Source organism: Heteronotia binoei, chromosome 18 (assembly GCF_032191835.1).
Source record: "Heteronotia binoei isolate CCM8104 ecotype False Entrance Well chromosome 18, APGP_CSIRO_Hbin_v1, whole genome shotgun sequence".
NCBI classification, from domain to species: Eukaryota; Metazoa; Chordata; class Lepidosauria; order Squamata; family Gekkonidae; genus Heteronotia; species Heteronotia binoei.
This window is the reverse complement of record NC_083240.1, coordinates 37,718,997-37,734,672: the sequence shown is the minus strand read 5'-3', so window position 1 is coordinate 37,734,672 and position 15,676 is coordinate 37,718,997. Positions and strand designations below refer to the sequence as shown.

Here is a 15,676-nt window from a genome sequence, read left to right as displayed (position 1 = left end):
TGGTGATCAGTACTTCAAGGAGAACTCCGGTCCCACCCAGAAGCTGGCAACCCTAAACGAGAGACTTTTTAAAAAAGGAAAGTTGGGAACGCAAGCAAATTCGACGCAGATATTGTTATAACATTATAATTATACTCAGGGCCAGGGGTCATTTTATAGAAAAATAGGTGGTGGAGCTCATCCAGGGATTGTTATGCAGCTGCACATACTATTCAATGGACAAGGAGGTGGAACTCTCAGGAGGAGGAGGAGGAACTCTCAGAAAGGTTCAGGAGCTGTGCTCCTGTGAGCTCCCACTGAAACTGAGGGCTGCTCAGGGCTTTTTTTTTTGCAGCAGGAACTTCTTTGCATATTAGGCCACACCCCCTGATGTAGCCAATCCTCCAAGAGCTTACAGTAGGCCCTGTAATAGGAGCCCTGTAAGCTCTTGGAGGATTGGCTACATCAGGGGTGTGTGGCCTAATATGCAAAGGAGTTCCTGCTACAAAAAAAAAAACACTGATTATATTCAATTATTAATGGGGGGGACTGGAAAACACCCAATGGGGTGGGGTGATGGCCACTGCAGAATGACTGGGCAGAGAAAATGCAGGGGAACTTGCCTGTGGCATCCCCGCTGCCCCTATTCCAGTTTGGTGTAGTGGTTAAGTGCGTGAACTGGAAGAATTTGGTTTGATTCCCTGCTTCTCCACTTGCAGCTGCTGGAATGGCCTTGGGTCAGTCATAGCTATCGCAGGGGTTGCCCTTGAAAGGGCAGCTTCTGGGATAGCTCTCTCAGCCCCACCTTCCTCACAGGGTGTCTGCTGTGGAGGAAGAAGATAAAGGAGATTGTAGCCACTCTGAGACTCTGATTCAGAGAGAAGGGTGGGGTATAAATCTACAGTCTTCTTCTTTGTCTTCTTCTATGCTGCATCAACAGCTGCAGCAGCAACTAGGAAATGCTGCATGGAAAACACTGTAGGCTGAGTAGCCTACTGATGGTCACTCTTCCTGACCATCAGTTAAGCCCTTCAGTTGAGACCTTTCTCTCCGTGTCTCTCCCAGCGTAGGTGCCTTTTTTATGCCCACGCTTTGAGATCTTCTCTCTCCCTAGGCACGTTGGCACCATCATCTGGGCTGACCTTCAGGTGCCAGGAAAGTCTGTCCTGTCCTTTTGAGTCTTTAACAACCATCTCATTTTGCCATAGTTAATGTATTTTTGCTCATTCTTCTTTTAACAGTTTTTTTTTTTAAGTAAGACTTTTTGGGAGCAGGAATGGCCAGGAAATGCAGTTCCAGCTGGCTTGGGGTCAGGGTGTGTGGCTTAATATGCAAACCAGTTCCTGCTGAACTTTTTCTACAAAACGCTCTGTGTGAAACAATGGTGATGTCAGGGGGTGTGGCCTAATATGGAAATGAGTTCCTGCTGGACGTTTTCTACCCCAAAAGTCCTGTTTATAAGCCACGTTGATGGCTGTATTTATTGCTTGTGAACCCGGAAAGTTACAGGGACACAGAAAAGGGGTTGGATCGTTGGTTTTATTAATCCCTGGTATTCTCACTGTTATGTTCTTATTCGCTTTATTGTTTTTTACCCCACCTTTCTCCTCAACTGGGGACCCAAAGCAGCTTGCGTCATTCTCCTCTCTGCCATTTGATCTCCCCAACAACCACCCTTTGAGGTGGGCCAGGCTGAGCCTGTGTGACTGGCCCAAGATAACCCAGCAAGCTTCCACTTCAGAGCAGGGATCTGTACAGGGGTCTTCTGGCTCCAGTCTGACACTAACCACTACATCATACTGTCAGGTTTATCTAAGACCTCATGTATTTTCAAGGCATCATACATGTTTTAGCCTTTAGCTATGCTATGGTACCATCTCTGCTGTAATATGAATTTTATCCTAGCTACTGTTTTAGACTCTCAGTTTAAATAACGTGTGCCCAGCTGAGCCGCTATTTATAACTTATTATAATGTATTATGATTGATCAAATTGTGCAAAGAAGGAAATGTACAAGTGTGTAAAGAAATGTGGCAACCTTTGTATGATTGGTTAAAATAAGAAAAAGATGGAGACAACAAGGAAAAAGTTTGTAATAAGCTAGAAAATGGGAAAAGATTAATAGACTAAAAATAAATGTATTGTATTATTAACATAGAATAATATAGATTAACCGCAAATGTATTGCGACTAACTAATTTTAACCTTCATTCTCCAGTATATTGTATCGTTTGTTGTATTGTTTTGGGTTGTTTGTTTTTTCGTCTTTCTTTATGTTTATTGTCAGATCTATATTGTCCATAAAAATTATCACAAAAATTTCTGATTTATCAAATTGTATTGTTCTTATTGATTTGGTTTTAACCGTTGTTTTATACTGTTTTTAGAATGTTGTGATCCACCCTGAGCTCATTTTGGGAAAGGGCAGAATATAAATTGCATAAATAAATATTTCTTCTGCAGCAGCAATTACCTTCAGCTTGCTATTTTTTGCGTCTTGCTTGCTTGCCTTCCCCCTCTTTCCCCTCTACATTTGGCTTGGCAGTTGGCCCAGTTGTGAAAGACCAGTTAAACTGACACAAAAACTCTTTCAAGGTGAGTTTGTGGTACAGTGGTAAACATGGCCCGGGGGAACCATTTGGGAGAGACAGGGATAGATGGAGACCAATTTGTCAAGTAAGATTGTAGTAACGGGGGATTTGACAGTTATTGGTTGGACTGTTTTCATTGTTACCACAATCCTATGATTGGTGTTATGCTGAGGGAAGGTAACTTGCTCAGAATGGCTCACTTAGCTTCATAGATAAGCAGACTGCTGTGCCTAAAAAGCAATGACGTGTGGAAAATTTCCTATTTCTAAAGACTGCTTATTTCATGTCTTATAACAATGAACAGATGCTGTTGCCAGTACTATATCAAGCAAACTTGGCAGTTTCAAAATTAGAATTAAGGTATTTCAGGTGATTATCCTGAGGAATTCTGGGGGAGGACAGGGACTTTAGTGGGGCACAGTGCCACAGAGTCCACCCTCTAAAGCAGCCGTTTTCTACAGAGGAACTGATCTCTGTGGTCTGGAGATAAGAAGAAGATGATATTGGATTTATATCCCGCCCTATATTCTGAATCCCAGAGCCGTCACAATCTCCTTTAGCTTCCCCGCTCCCCACAACAGACACCCTGTGAGGTAGGTGGGGCTGAGAGAGCTCTTACAGCAGCTGCCCTTTCAAGGACAACTCCTACAAGTGCTATGGCTGACCCAAGGCCATTCCCGCAGCTGCAAGTGGAGGAGTGGGGAATCATACCCCGTTCTCCCAGATAAGAGTCCATGCATTTAACCACTACATCCAACCGGCTCTCAGATATCTCCCCAAAATTGTTCAGGTGTGCAAGCCTCTGAGGGAAATAAAGATTACCGCTAACACCACTAGCAGAATCTGACTAGCAATGTCCTCTTGTCACCACCGCAATGGAATATCTGACAGGGCACACTTCTCTGTTTACCTGATTTTGCTCACCTCACCACAGAGAAAGCCTCTTCTGCTTCAAAATGATCGAACAAGCATTGAAGAATGACAGCATCACCTTGGCTGGCCACACAGGGGTGACAGAAAAGTAATTGTACCACAAATTCCATCTACAGAAGCCTTGATCAGATGATTTATAGACTTATGGTGATATTGATAATTCCATCTGTGTTAGCTGATACGTAGGAATTTTTCAAAAGTGCTTTCTCCTCAGTAGCAAGTTGTGTCTGCTGAGGTGGGCAGGTTTTTAATTTTGATTTTGATTTAGCAACTTTGTCATGATCCTGGGCCTAGTGAGGCCTGCAGGCCCCAGGGAAACCTGCTTAGGAGTTACTGGGAAAAGCCTACATCTCCCAGGATCCCCTCTGTCCCTCTGATTGGGTAGTGAGGGTTTTGGAGGGAAACAGGGGGGAGGGACCTGGGAAGAGAATATAAAGGCCAGCCCAGGAAGTTGCCAAGTCCAATTTAAGAAATATCTGGGGACTTTGGGGGTGGAGCCAGGAGACTTTGGGGGTGGAGCCAGGAGACATTAGGGGTGGAGCCAAGATCAAGGCTGTGACAAGCATAATTGAACTCCAAAGGGAGTTCTGGCTGTCACATTTAAAGGGACGGCATACCTTTTCAATGCCTTCCTTCCATAGGAAATAATGAAGGATAGGGGTACCTTCTTTTGGGGCTCATAGAATTGGATCCCCTGGTCCAATCGTTTTGAAACTTGGGGGATATTTTGGGGAGAGGCACTAGATGCTGTACTGAAAATTTGGTGCCTCTACCTCAAAAAACAGGCTCCCCAGAGCCTTAGATACCCGCGGATCAATTCTCTATTATTTTCTATGGGAATAAATCTCCATAGGGAATAATAGTGTGTCCAGCAGACATTTCCCTCCCCTCCCCCCGCTTTCTTATGACCCTGAAGCAGGGGGAGGGCCTCCAAACTGGGGGATCCCCTGCCCCCACCTGGGGATTGGCAACCCTAGAAGTGGGTGTTTTTTCCCTGGAAGGCTTAGCTGGAGGTAGGGTGTTGCCTGGAGAGCTGGAAGCGAGGGAAAGGCCCTTACCCAAGGGGGGGGGGTAAGTGTAGTATTAGAGTAGGGACTGTAGAGTTAGATGCGTTAGGGCATTTGTTTATTCTCCCTTCATCCTTTTACTGGTTAATGCACCTTGTTAATTTATATTGCACTAAAATAAACCCTTTTGTTGTTGTTCATTTTGTCTGGTCCTCACACCTATTATTTGGCCTAAGCTACAGAAGGCCTGAAGGGCTTGGGAGGGGACTCTGGGCCTTCTCAAGGGGAACCTTTAACCCAGAATGGTGTTAGCAATTGGTAAGACCCCCCTGAGTCGTGACAAACTTAAAAAAAAACATATACCTTGCCTCTTAATACAACAGTAAGAATTCTTTTTAAAAGTGAAACCATAAAATAGCAGGATAAAATGATGTAAACTGCGAGAAAAATAAAAGAAAATGTGCAATAAGAATTTAAAATAATATCAGATGTTAAAAGCTTCTAAATCCCATTAGGCGTACGCAGGGGTGGAATTCTAGGACTCTTCTTACAGGGCCTACTGTAAGCTCTTGAAGGACTGGTTACATCAGGAGGGTGTGGCCTAATATGCAAAAGAGCTGCTACAAAGTGAGCCCTTAATAGATATACATAGGTTAAAAGATAAAATTATGAATGCACAAAAATGGGGCTGCAAAAACCCCCAGAAGTTTTAAGGTACCTTAAACATTAACAATTTTAAATTCCGGCATTTTTCATGGACTAGAGTCTACTTTTTCAGAGGCTACAAGTGGATCCTTGCTATGCAGCCAGTTTAGGTAGGAGGTATGGGGGGGGGGGGAACCCAGCTAGTTGGTCTTTACATTTCCACAAGTTTCCTGTTTATTTTTGCTGCATCAGATTCCGTCTCCCATGGGCAGTGGGCTGCTATGTATAACTAGGATCTAGAAGACGGGTCGGAATTCCCCACTGCCATGGCAGCTTGCTGGGTGACTGGGCCAGTCACACTCTTTCAGCCTAACCTACCCCACAGGGCTGTCACTGCGGAGAAAATGGAAGAGGGAAGAATACTTATGTTTGGGTCGCCACCAGTGTTCCCTCTAAGCTGAGTTAGCGTGAGCTAGCTCACAGATTTTTAGCCTCCAGCTCACAGATTTTTGTCTTCGCTCAGGAATGATGACCCCAGAGCTCACTAATTTATGCAGTAGCTCACAACTTTTAATGCCAGTAGCTCACAAAGTAGAATTTTTGCTCACAGAACTCTGCAATTTAGAGGAAACATCAGTTGCCACTGGGGACAAAAGTAGGGTGTATCTAAATGAATACACAAACAAGACAATTCTGTAGTTCCAAATGCCTGCTGAGGGACCAGCATCTGGAAGGGCATCAATCTGTACAGGAAGTATTTAAAGCAGCTGGATAAACAGGCTAAATCCGATCCCAATGGTACCTGTTCCCCGTGTAGAGTTTGCTTTAGCAGATCTCCTTCAAACACCATCACTCTTCCCGTCATGCTGTGCCGGGGTGCCCCGGCCACTATCAAGGCCCCCTGCCTTGTGCTCACAGCAGCCATGCTGTACCCTGCAGGAGAACAGAACAAATGAGAATTGACACATAGGGTTGCCAGCTCAGGGTTGGGAAATACCTGGAGATTTGGGGGGGAGCCTGGGGAGCGCAGGGTTTGGGGAGGGGAGGGACCTCAGCAGGGTATAGTGCCACAGAGTCAGCCCTCCAAAGCCGCCATTTTCTCCAGGCGAACTGATCTCTGTTGCCTGGAGATCAGCTGTAATCCCAGGAGATCTCCAGCCACCACCTGGGGACTGGAAACCCCAGTACACTACCAACTTTCTATAACAAAAGCAACGTGCTGTGTGCGCAGCTCCCTTCCCCAAAATCTGTCAACAGCATCTCGTTCATAAAGGTCTGAGTAAGAGTTTAGCATTCTGCTGATCAGCTTTTTCTTCCTGCTCTTTGTGTGTGTGTGGTGCAGTGTGTGTTGTTAATCTATGTTCTGAGCTGCTTTTTCATCTTGAATTGTATTTGAGCCTGCCGCTCGATTTCACCCAAAGCAAAACTTCAAGCGGAGTTCCTGCTCGTGCCAAAACGCAGAGGAATTTCCAAGGGAAGCAAAAGAGAATTTTGATACGAGTAGTAAGGCTTCTCTGACAGTTTTTTAAATGGTGCATTTGTAACCAGATTTTTGTGGGCTGAAGTAATCCCATGACTGTATACCAGGGCTTTTTTTATAGAAAAAGCCCAGCCGGAACTTATTTGCATATTAGGCTACACCCCCCCTGACATCACCAGAAGTGACATCACCCATTCAGTAGGTTCCACATATTGACACAGAATATTACAGTGCCATCAGCTGCATTTCATGGATGTATGTTCTCACACAGCCCAATGAGAGACCTTGTTCCCCCCGCAAACATGGGTGCAGAGAGAGCTCCATGTGCCGTGGAGCAGGCAGCAGCAGACCCAGCTTCTCCCAGGAGGGGGCGCTCATGAGTGGCACTGCCTCTCTTTCACTTTACAAGCCTGTTGGAGTTTGTGACATCCTCCTACTGGCCAAGATTTGTTCTGATTTGCTTCTTGCGTTCCCTGCCACAAGATAAACCTCGTGCGGGTTGAATGCCAGCAACATACCCCAAAGCCATTCATTAGTGGGATGAATTATTTATCACTCAGATGTGCATTTACCTAAATAGCTGTTTCTTCCACCTGTCATCTCTTTCGATTCATTCAAGAAAACTGCAGTCTTGCTGGCAATTTCATAGAGAAGAATCCCTCCAGACCAGTCAAAGGCTCCAACAGCCCCAAACAGTATATAGCGCTAGACAGAGAATGATGGAGAACTCGTAAGGTCGATGAAGGGCAGTTAGCCGTAATAGCTTAGCACACAACCTCTGCCTGTAGAAGATCTCTACCTTAAAGTGCTAGATGCTGAAGGCAGGGGACAAGTACTTCCTTCTTACCTTGCCTGTGAGATGCAACTCACATCCTATGGATGCAGTAGAAAAGAGCAAGTGTCCATTAAAGACTAACAAAATTTGTGGCAGGGGATGAGTTACCTATCTTGATCTATCCCAGGGGTGGCCAAACTTGCTTAATGTAAGAGCCACACAGAATAAACATCAGATGTTTGAGAGTCAGAAGGAGGGAGGGAGGAAGGCAGGCAGGCAAATAGATGGCAGGAGGGGGATGGATGGATGGATGGATGGATGGATGGATGGATGGATGGATGGAAAGAAAGAAAGCAGCTTTAAATGCGTTCTCCAACCCATTAGCTGGCTTGGCTTGGAGAATGCATTTAAAGGGAGACAAATGCCCTCTCCAAGCTGGCCACACAATGAGCTGAAGAGCCACACGTGGCTTCCGATGGAAGATTAGGGTCAAGTGAATGTATCTCCCGCTTTAAAAAGATGCAAACAGCAGCACAGGTAGGGTCCCCAAATGAGATAGGGGGTCACGCTACTGGGGGAGGGTCAATACTTTCCCCTGCACTGATTTCACAATCTTCATCACTCTACCACCCCCCCCCCCCACACACACACTTTTATTTGCCACTTAAGAGAAACTATACGGGGGAATGGTGAAAACGGTGTACCCTTTCCTCCCTCCTCCAGTCCCAATCCAAACTGGGTGACCATTCATGGACTCCGCATCTCACACTGTGGCCTGTACTTTAGGGCTGTGCCAATGAACCCTGTAAAGGTGCATGTGTGGTCTGATCCAGCAAAAGGGGCCTCTTGTTCCAGATGTTAAACAAGGAGCTAATCCTGCAAATGTGAAGGATTTCCAGCTGCCTTCTTATTACAGCCAAACCCACCAAAACAAGAAACACGGAGCAATCGATGGAACCTAGGCCAAAAACAGTACTTTGACAGGAGAGGCTGAGAAAAGTTTACCGGTCAGATTGGTATGTTTGCATCAGTTCTGAAGTTCCCAATTTCAGTCCTTATAAGGGCTTCTTCATGTGAGGGTGGGGCTTTTGTGGCTTTCCATCTCAGGGATGGTGCTTTTACAATCTTGGTTTACAAGATTATGCACGGGATAGAGAAAGTAGAGAAAGCACAACTTTTCTCCCTTTCTTATACTACAAGAACTCGTGGACACTCAATGAAATTGCTGAGCAGTCAGGTTAGAACGGATAAAAGAAAGTACTTCTTCACCCAAAGGGTGATTCACACATGGAGTTCACTGCGGCTACAAGCATAGCCAGCTTCAAGAGGGGATTGGATCAACATATGGAGCAGAGGTCCATCAGTGGCTATTAGCTACAGCATATTGTTGGAACTCTGTCTGGGGCAGTGAGGCTCTGTATTCTTGGTGCTTGGGGAGGGGGCACAGTGGAAGGGCTTCTAGTGTCCTGACCCCACTGATGGACCTGATGGCACCTGGGTTTTTTGGCCACTGTGTGACACAGAATGTTGGACTGGATGGGCCATTGGCCTGATCCAACATGGCTTCTCTTATGTTCTTATGGACCTCCTGATGGCACCTGGGTTTTTTGGCCACTGTGTGACACAGAGTGTTGGACTGGATGGGCCATTGGCCTGATCCAACATGGCTTCTCTTATGTTCTTATGGACTTTCTGATGGCACCTGGGTTTTTTGGCCACTGTGTAACACAGAGTGTTGGACTGGATTGGCCACTGGCCTGATCCAACATGGCTTCTCTTATGTTCTTATGGACTTTCTGACGGCACCTGGGTTTTTTGGCCACTGTGTGATGCAGAGTGTTGGACTGGATGGGCCATTGGCTTGAGCCAACATGACTTCTCTTACGTTCTTATGAACCAACAACTGAGATCTCCATCTGCCCACCTGACCCCCATGCCCAAATGTCACTCACATCATCCAGGAGGTGGGTACTGAAACCGCTTTGGGCCAGCTCGAATTCCAAGACATCTCCAGTCGTACCTGAAAATCATACAAGAGGCCAGTGAGGGACTCCTTGGAAGGAAAGGGAGAAGGTACAAATACTTTCCCATCTCCCTAACCTTCTATGCCAATGATCTTCTGTTGTAGTGTTAACAGCAAGGCATTTAAGGCAGAATAGTTGGTCACTTGGAAAAGGTGTGTTTCGTCCGGATCCGAAGCAATCAGGCGCAGCTCGTCAAGGGCTTTCATCTTGTTGAAAGCATTTCCGACCTGTAAGAAGTCCCCCATCCCCAACAAGCAAAGGCTCAAAAAAGGTGATGGTGATATTAGATTTATATCCTGCCCTTCACTCTGAATCTCAGAGTGGTCACAATCTCCCTTACCTTCCTCCCCCACAACAAACACCCTATGAATTTGTTGGGGCTGAGAGAGCTCCCATAGAAACTGCCCTTTCAAGGACAACTCCTACAAGAGCTATGGCTGACCCAAGGCCATTCCAGCAGGTGCCAGTGGAGGAGTGGGAAATCAAACCCGGTTCTCCCAGATAAGAGTCTGAGCACTTAACCGCTGCACCAAACTGGCTCTCGTGATGCCTTGTGATCCTTTTCCATAATTGCAGGAATAAAGGACACAGATACAGCATAAGGAAATGACATAGCATAGTCCTATCACTCAGTTTCTCCTGAGAGTTTTAAAGATACAATGGACTGCCAAAAAGACAAATCGGAGGGTTCCAAATCCGTGGTTATGTCCAGTTTGGCCTGAAGAGCAGATAATTATGTATAGAGCTTTTTTTTTTTTTGTAGCAGAAACTCCTTTGCATATTAGGCCACACACCCCTAATGTAGCCAATACTCCTCGAGCTTACAGTAGGCCCTGTAAGAAGAGCCCTGTAAGCTCTTGGAGGATTGGCTGAATCAGGAGTGTGTGGCCTAATATGCAAAGGAGCTCCTGTGACAAAAAAGGCCCTGATTATGTATGACTGATGAAGTACCATGATTGTGTGAGGCACACTGTGCTGTCATATCAGTGGAAGGGGAGGGCTACTGTTGAATTCTGCAATTCTTCCTTCTCCATTTGGAAAGTCCTCAATTAGATTTCATTTCTTGCAATGGTTTTTTTCCTGTTCGGGTTACAGAAGAGGCACTTGCCTAGTCTGACAAAGCTGACTTTGACAGTGAGCGGAGACAACAGAGAGGTGGGAGGGAGGCATGGGAACCACAGCTGAGCCCTCTGCAGGCATTCCATTCAGACGTGACTATGAGAGATACCATGACTCATCCATTGGTCAACATCTGACCCTGAAAATCCATGTGCTGCCCGATGCACATGTTATGCGTTTACTTGTTGATTTATTTTATCTCTCGCCCTCCCCTGCGAGCGGGCTCAGGGCAGGTCATAACAGGCCATTTCACAGTAAAAAGAATATTAAAATATGCCATTTAAATCCTGTTTTAAACCAATTCAGAATAAGATGGCGGACTGGTTTGTGGTCATCCAGACTGCCTCCTGCATAGATGCTGGCTAGATGGTCAATAAGGAATCCACTTCAGCTAGGGTTGCCAAGTCTAATTCCAGAAATATCTGGGGACTTTGGGGGTGGAGCCCGGAGACTGTGGGGGTGCAGCCAGGAGCAAGGGTGTGACAAGCACGACAACTCCAAAGGAAGTTCTGGCCATCACATTTAAAGGGACTGCACACCTTTTAAATGCTTTCCTTCCATTGGAAATAATGAAGGATAGGGGCACCTTCTTTTGGGGCTCATAGAATTGGACCCCCCGGTCCAATCGTTTTGAAACTTGGCGAGTATTTTGGGGAGGGGCACTGGATGCCATGCTGCAAATATGGTGCCTCTACCTCAAACACAGCCCCTCTAGAGCTCCAGATACCCACAGATCAGTTCTCCATTATTCCCTACGGGAATCGTTCTCCATAGGGAATAATGGAATGCCCAGCAGGCATTTCCCCCCCGCCCCCGCTTTCTGATGACCCTGAAGCTGGGGGAGGGCTTCCAAACTGGGGGATCCCCTGCCCCCACCTGGGGATTGGCAACCCTAACTTCAGCTGAAGACCTGGCAGAACTGCTCCATTTTACAGGCCCTGTGGGATTGTAATAGATCCCCCAGGGCCCTGATCTCAGGTGGGAGCATGTTCCACCAGGCTGGGACCAAAGCAGAAAATGGCCTGGCCCTGGTTGAGGCTAGGCAGCCATTTTTCAGGCTGGGGACTGTCAGATTATGGGATCACATCACTGTTCTGCTGAAACACATGGCTAGCCTGTTCCAGCAACGTCTGCAGAAGGCTATGGACACAAACAGCAACCCTGAAGCTGACCACTGGAAAGGAAAGGTCCCCTGTGCAAGCACCAGTCGTTTCCGACTCTGGGGTGACGTCGCTTTCACTACATTTTCACAGCAGACTTTTTACAGGGTGGTTTGCCATTGCTGACCACTAGGGGTCTTTTAATATATCCTAAACAGGGGTGGAATTCTAGCAGGAGCTCCTTTGCATATTAGGCCACACACCCCTGATGTAACCAATCCTCCAAGAGCTTACAAACAAAGAGCCTTGTAAGCATTGGAGGATTGGCTACATCGGGGGTGTGTGGCCCAATATGCAAAGGAGCTCCTGCTAGAATTCCACCTCTGATCCCAAATCTACAGCCCAAATCAATACTTCTAGGAAATGGACGGTCTGGAACATCTCTCCAGGCAGCTTCATCTGTCTCCCTCTATCGGTGCCTCTCACCAACGGGTGAAGACTTTTTTGCTTTGTCTGGCATACCCCAATAACCGTTACCAGCAATGTTCCCTCTAAGCTGCAGAGTCTTGTGATCAAAAATTCTACTTCGTGAGCTACTGGTATTAAAGCTGTGAGCCACTGGCATTAAAGTTGTGGGCTACTGCATAAATTAGTGTGCTCTGGGGTCATCCTTCCTGAGCTAAGACAAAAATGTGAGAGCTGGAGGATAAGAATCTGTGAGCTAGCTCACGCTCACTTGGCTTAGAGGGAACCCTGGTTACCAGCCCTCCTTCAAGTGTTGTTTATGTGTTTTTAATTTGAAATTATTTTATTTTATAATTTTAATTATATTTTAACTGTTTTTATGTTCACTGCCTTGTTGACCCTGATCAGGTGGAAAGGCGGCATAAAAAGGATTTACATAAATAAATAAAAACATTCAGAACATATCAAATCTTTACAGAAGTCACTTCTTACCCCAATGGCATAGCGGTCAATTCCTGCCATTCTCTTTGAATTAATCACTGTAGTTAAGTTCATAGGGTCCAGGAAAATTTCCCCATCTGTCAACACAACTATAATCTTGGCAGCATTTTTCTGGGACCCGTGGCTTTCACTGAAAATGGAATCTCTATCAAAAATAGTAAAACAGCATTCAGCTTGTGGCCTTCTGGAAAATACTCCAGAAAAAGATTAATGTGTTACACTGAACAATTCTTCAAGTGTTCAGAGCAAACGGTCAGGTCTTCAGTGCAGGCTTGGCTAAGTAAATACCAGACTAGGCTTGCAAAAAATGTCCTTTGGAGGCAACGATGCACAACACTCACACACACACACAAAAGAATAAAGGGGCAACAATCCAGATGGAAGAGAGAAGGCAGCATGGTACAGCCCCGCCTTGTCTGATATTGTAACTCTGTATGCAAGGGCTAGGAGGGAAACGGTTAAGACAACTCTCTCTCTTTCTCTCTCTGACACACACACACATACACACACTTGACGGTTGGCTCCACCCTCTCATTGGGTAGATCCTGAACCTTTTTGGCCTTTGCTTGGTTTCTGTTTTTCATCTTATATAGAACCTCTCTTCTCCTCTCTCTTCCGTGGGCTTGAAGCTGTAGCAAGTGAACCTTTGGAAGTTAACCTGTTCACAACAAGTTAAGCATACCTACATGATGCGTTTCTACTTCTTGTAAGTAAAATTTCTTTCTCTTGTTACCACTGGAGTCCGATCATCTTTGTCATTTGTTTGAACAGCGTTTTCCTCTTAACCGGGAAACGTGGGTGATGGGGGATACCGCATAAAGCTTCAGTGCTTCCAAGGCAAATGATTGTTTCTTTTTATATTAAACCCAATATTTACTCATAACAAACATTGTCCTTCAACTTTCACTGTGCTTACAGTCGCAACAGGAGGAGGAGACTGGATTTATACTTCGCCCTTCACTTGGAGTCTCAGAGCGGTTTACAATCTCCTTTCCCTTCCCCTCCTCCCCACAGACACCCTGTGAGGTAGATGGGGCTGAGTGAGAGCTATGACTGACCCAAGGTCACCCATCTGGCTGCATGTGGAGGAGGAAGGGGGGAATGAAACCAGGTTGTCCAGATTAGAGGCCACCACGCTTAACCCCTGCGCCAAACCGGCTCTCAACACGGAGCTTGAAATTATTATACAGATGATCCACCTGGATCATCCTACCTGGCGTAGGTAGGATGAAATTAGCAGGATTTTGATAACAACAGCCGGAGAGGCAAACACCCCAGCTGCCCAGTGGCATTTTGTTTTGTTTTTTAATCGGAAGTGTTTATTTCCTCAAATCATTCCTTAAATTGAACTAGGTTGTGTGTCATGCTTGCATTCGTAAAACCTGCTTTTTAAAAAATGCTTCAAAGGGGGAATTCAGCGCTGCCAGCGACTCCCAGTCCTGCCTCTGCAGTTTTGGGTAGTGCCTCTCCAAGAACCTCCCTGTTCCCTGATCATCACATAACTCACAGGACATGTTGGATGGCAGATGCTGTCCGGGTCACATTGCCCACTTGGGTCACAGCCTGAACTTTTGCCAGGGCTGTGTTGGCATTCCAGCTGTCCTGCAGGTCAAATTCTGTCTGGATGACAGTTCCATACTGGACCAAAGCAAAGGCACACTGAAATGAAAGGACAGTTTTCTATATAGTCATGCACTCGTGGTTGCAGAGAAGCTCCTGATTGGCTGAGCTGCCCTACAGTCACAGAGCAGGCCGCCATTGGCTTCGCTGCTCAGAGGGCAGAGAAGGGAGCCAATCCAAGCCAAAGCCAGTCAATCCCAAGGCCTCAGGCAGCCTGCCAGTCCCAGCAGCCAATGTTGCCCATAAGGATGAAGAAAAAATGGGCTGCACCCAGCAATGTGCCAACACAACAAAAAGGGGAGGGTAGAAATGCCAGCTGACAGTTGACTGATATTTTATTGTCCAAAGTTCCTACGTGTTTCGCTGTGCAGGCTTCATCAGGAGGAACTGGAGCATTCAGCTAGTGCTGGAACTTGGACAAGACAGTTATCCTTTTTGGTTAGTATATTGGTGTTGTATAGAAATTTTAAATGGGTTGCATAAGTCACTGGACTATTTCATTTTAGTTAGGTGGTTTTCTGATGTAATTGATTCTAATCGGAATGGCATTTTGATGTTGTGTACCTTTTTCTTATAAATTAAAAAAAAAAAAACTAGCGCTGGAACTGCCCACAGTAGTTAATTTTTTGCGCTTCATTAATTTGCTTTACTTTCAGTTTCCAGCCCTAGGTGAATAATATGAAGGAGCCTGCATGGGGAAATGTGTAGGGACTTTGTGCAATAATAAATCAGCCAACTGTCATTTGGCACTTTCCCCCCTTTCTGTTCTGTCGGTCCACCTCTGTCCCCCACTGCGCAGTCCAAAGCATATACCCCAGCCCCGGGTCATGAGGCCCCAGAGTCCCTGAAGGAAACAGAGCAACTGGCCTCGAAACACTTTGCGTAGAATGTCTTCAGCACGTTGTAGATGAACTCCTTGGCTCGTTCAAAGTCCTCGGGCTCAATACTGCCAGACCCATCCAAGACTATAGCGATTTCGGTCCGCAGGTCTGTCAGAGAGTTGGAAAAATGGGCCTGTAAGAAGCTGATGTGAAGTCTTTGCCCGTAACTGCCCTGAGCTGAGATTAATGTCTGGCCTTCAACTAGTGGTGAAGATGAGAAGCAGAGAGGCCTTGACCCTGCCTGAGCAACGAGTATCGGGCTGGGCCCCTTGGAGCCATTCCCCTAACAGCAGAGCCTTTCCCTGTTGAAGGGCTGCCTGGTCCAATTCAAGAAATATCTGGGGACTTTGGGGGTGGAGCCAGGAGACATTTGGGGTGGAGCCAGGAGCAAGGGTGTGACAAGCATCATTGAATTCCAAAGGGAGTTCTGGCCATCACGTTTAAAAGGGGCCGCACACCTTTTAAATGCCTTCCCTCCTTTGGAAATGATGAAGGACAGGGGCACCTTCTTTTGGGACTCAGAACTGGACCCCCTGGTCCAGTAATTTTGAAACTT

At 46.2% G+C, this 15,676-nt stretch overlaps 1 protein-coding gene across 1 annotated transcript in view; it reads right to left on the bottom strand.

Annotated features, from left to right (window-relative positions):
• Nucleotides 1-15,676, bottom strand: part of LOC132586840 (integrin alpha-E-like) — a 47,832-nt gene that overhangs the window by 21,892 nt on the left and 10,264 nt on the right. The window contains exons 5-11 of the mRNA XM_060258972.1: nt 15,107-15,228; nt 14,127-14,278; nt 12,611-12,764; nt 9,511-9,661; nt 9,363-9,430; nt 7,208-7,340; nt 5,958-6,088 (exon numbers count right to left, since the gene is read on the bottom strand). Of these exons, the coding sequence (XP_060114955.1) occupies nt 5,958-6,088; nt 7,208-7,340; nt 9,363-9,430; nt 9,511-9,661; nt 12,611-12,764; nt 14,127-14,278; nt 15,107-15,228 (911 nt within the window). The remainder of the gene's footprint in view (nt 1-5,957; nt 6,089-7,207; nt 7,341-9,362; nt 9,431-9,510; nt 9,662-12,610; nt 12,765-14,126; nt 14,279-15,106; nt 15,229-15,676) is intronic.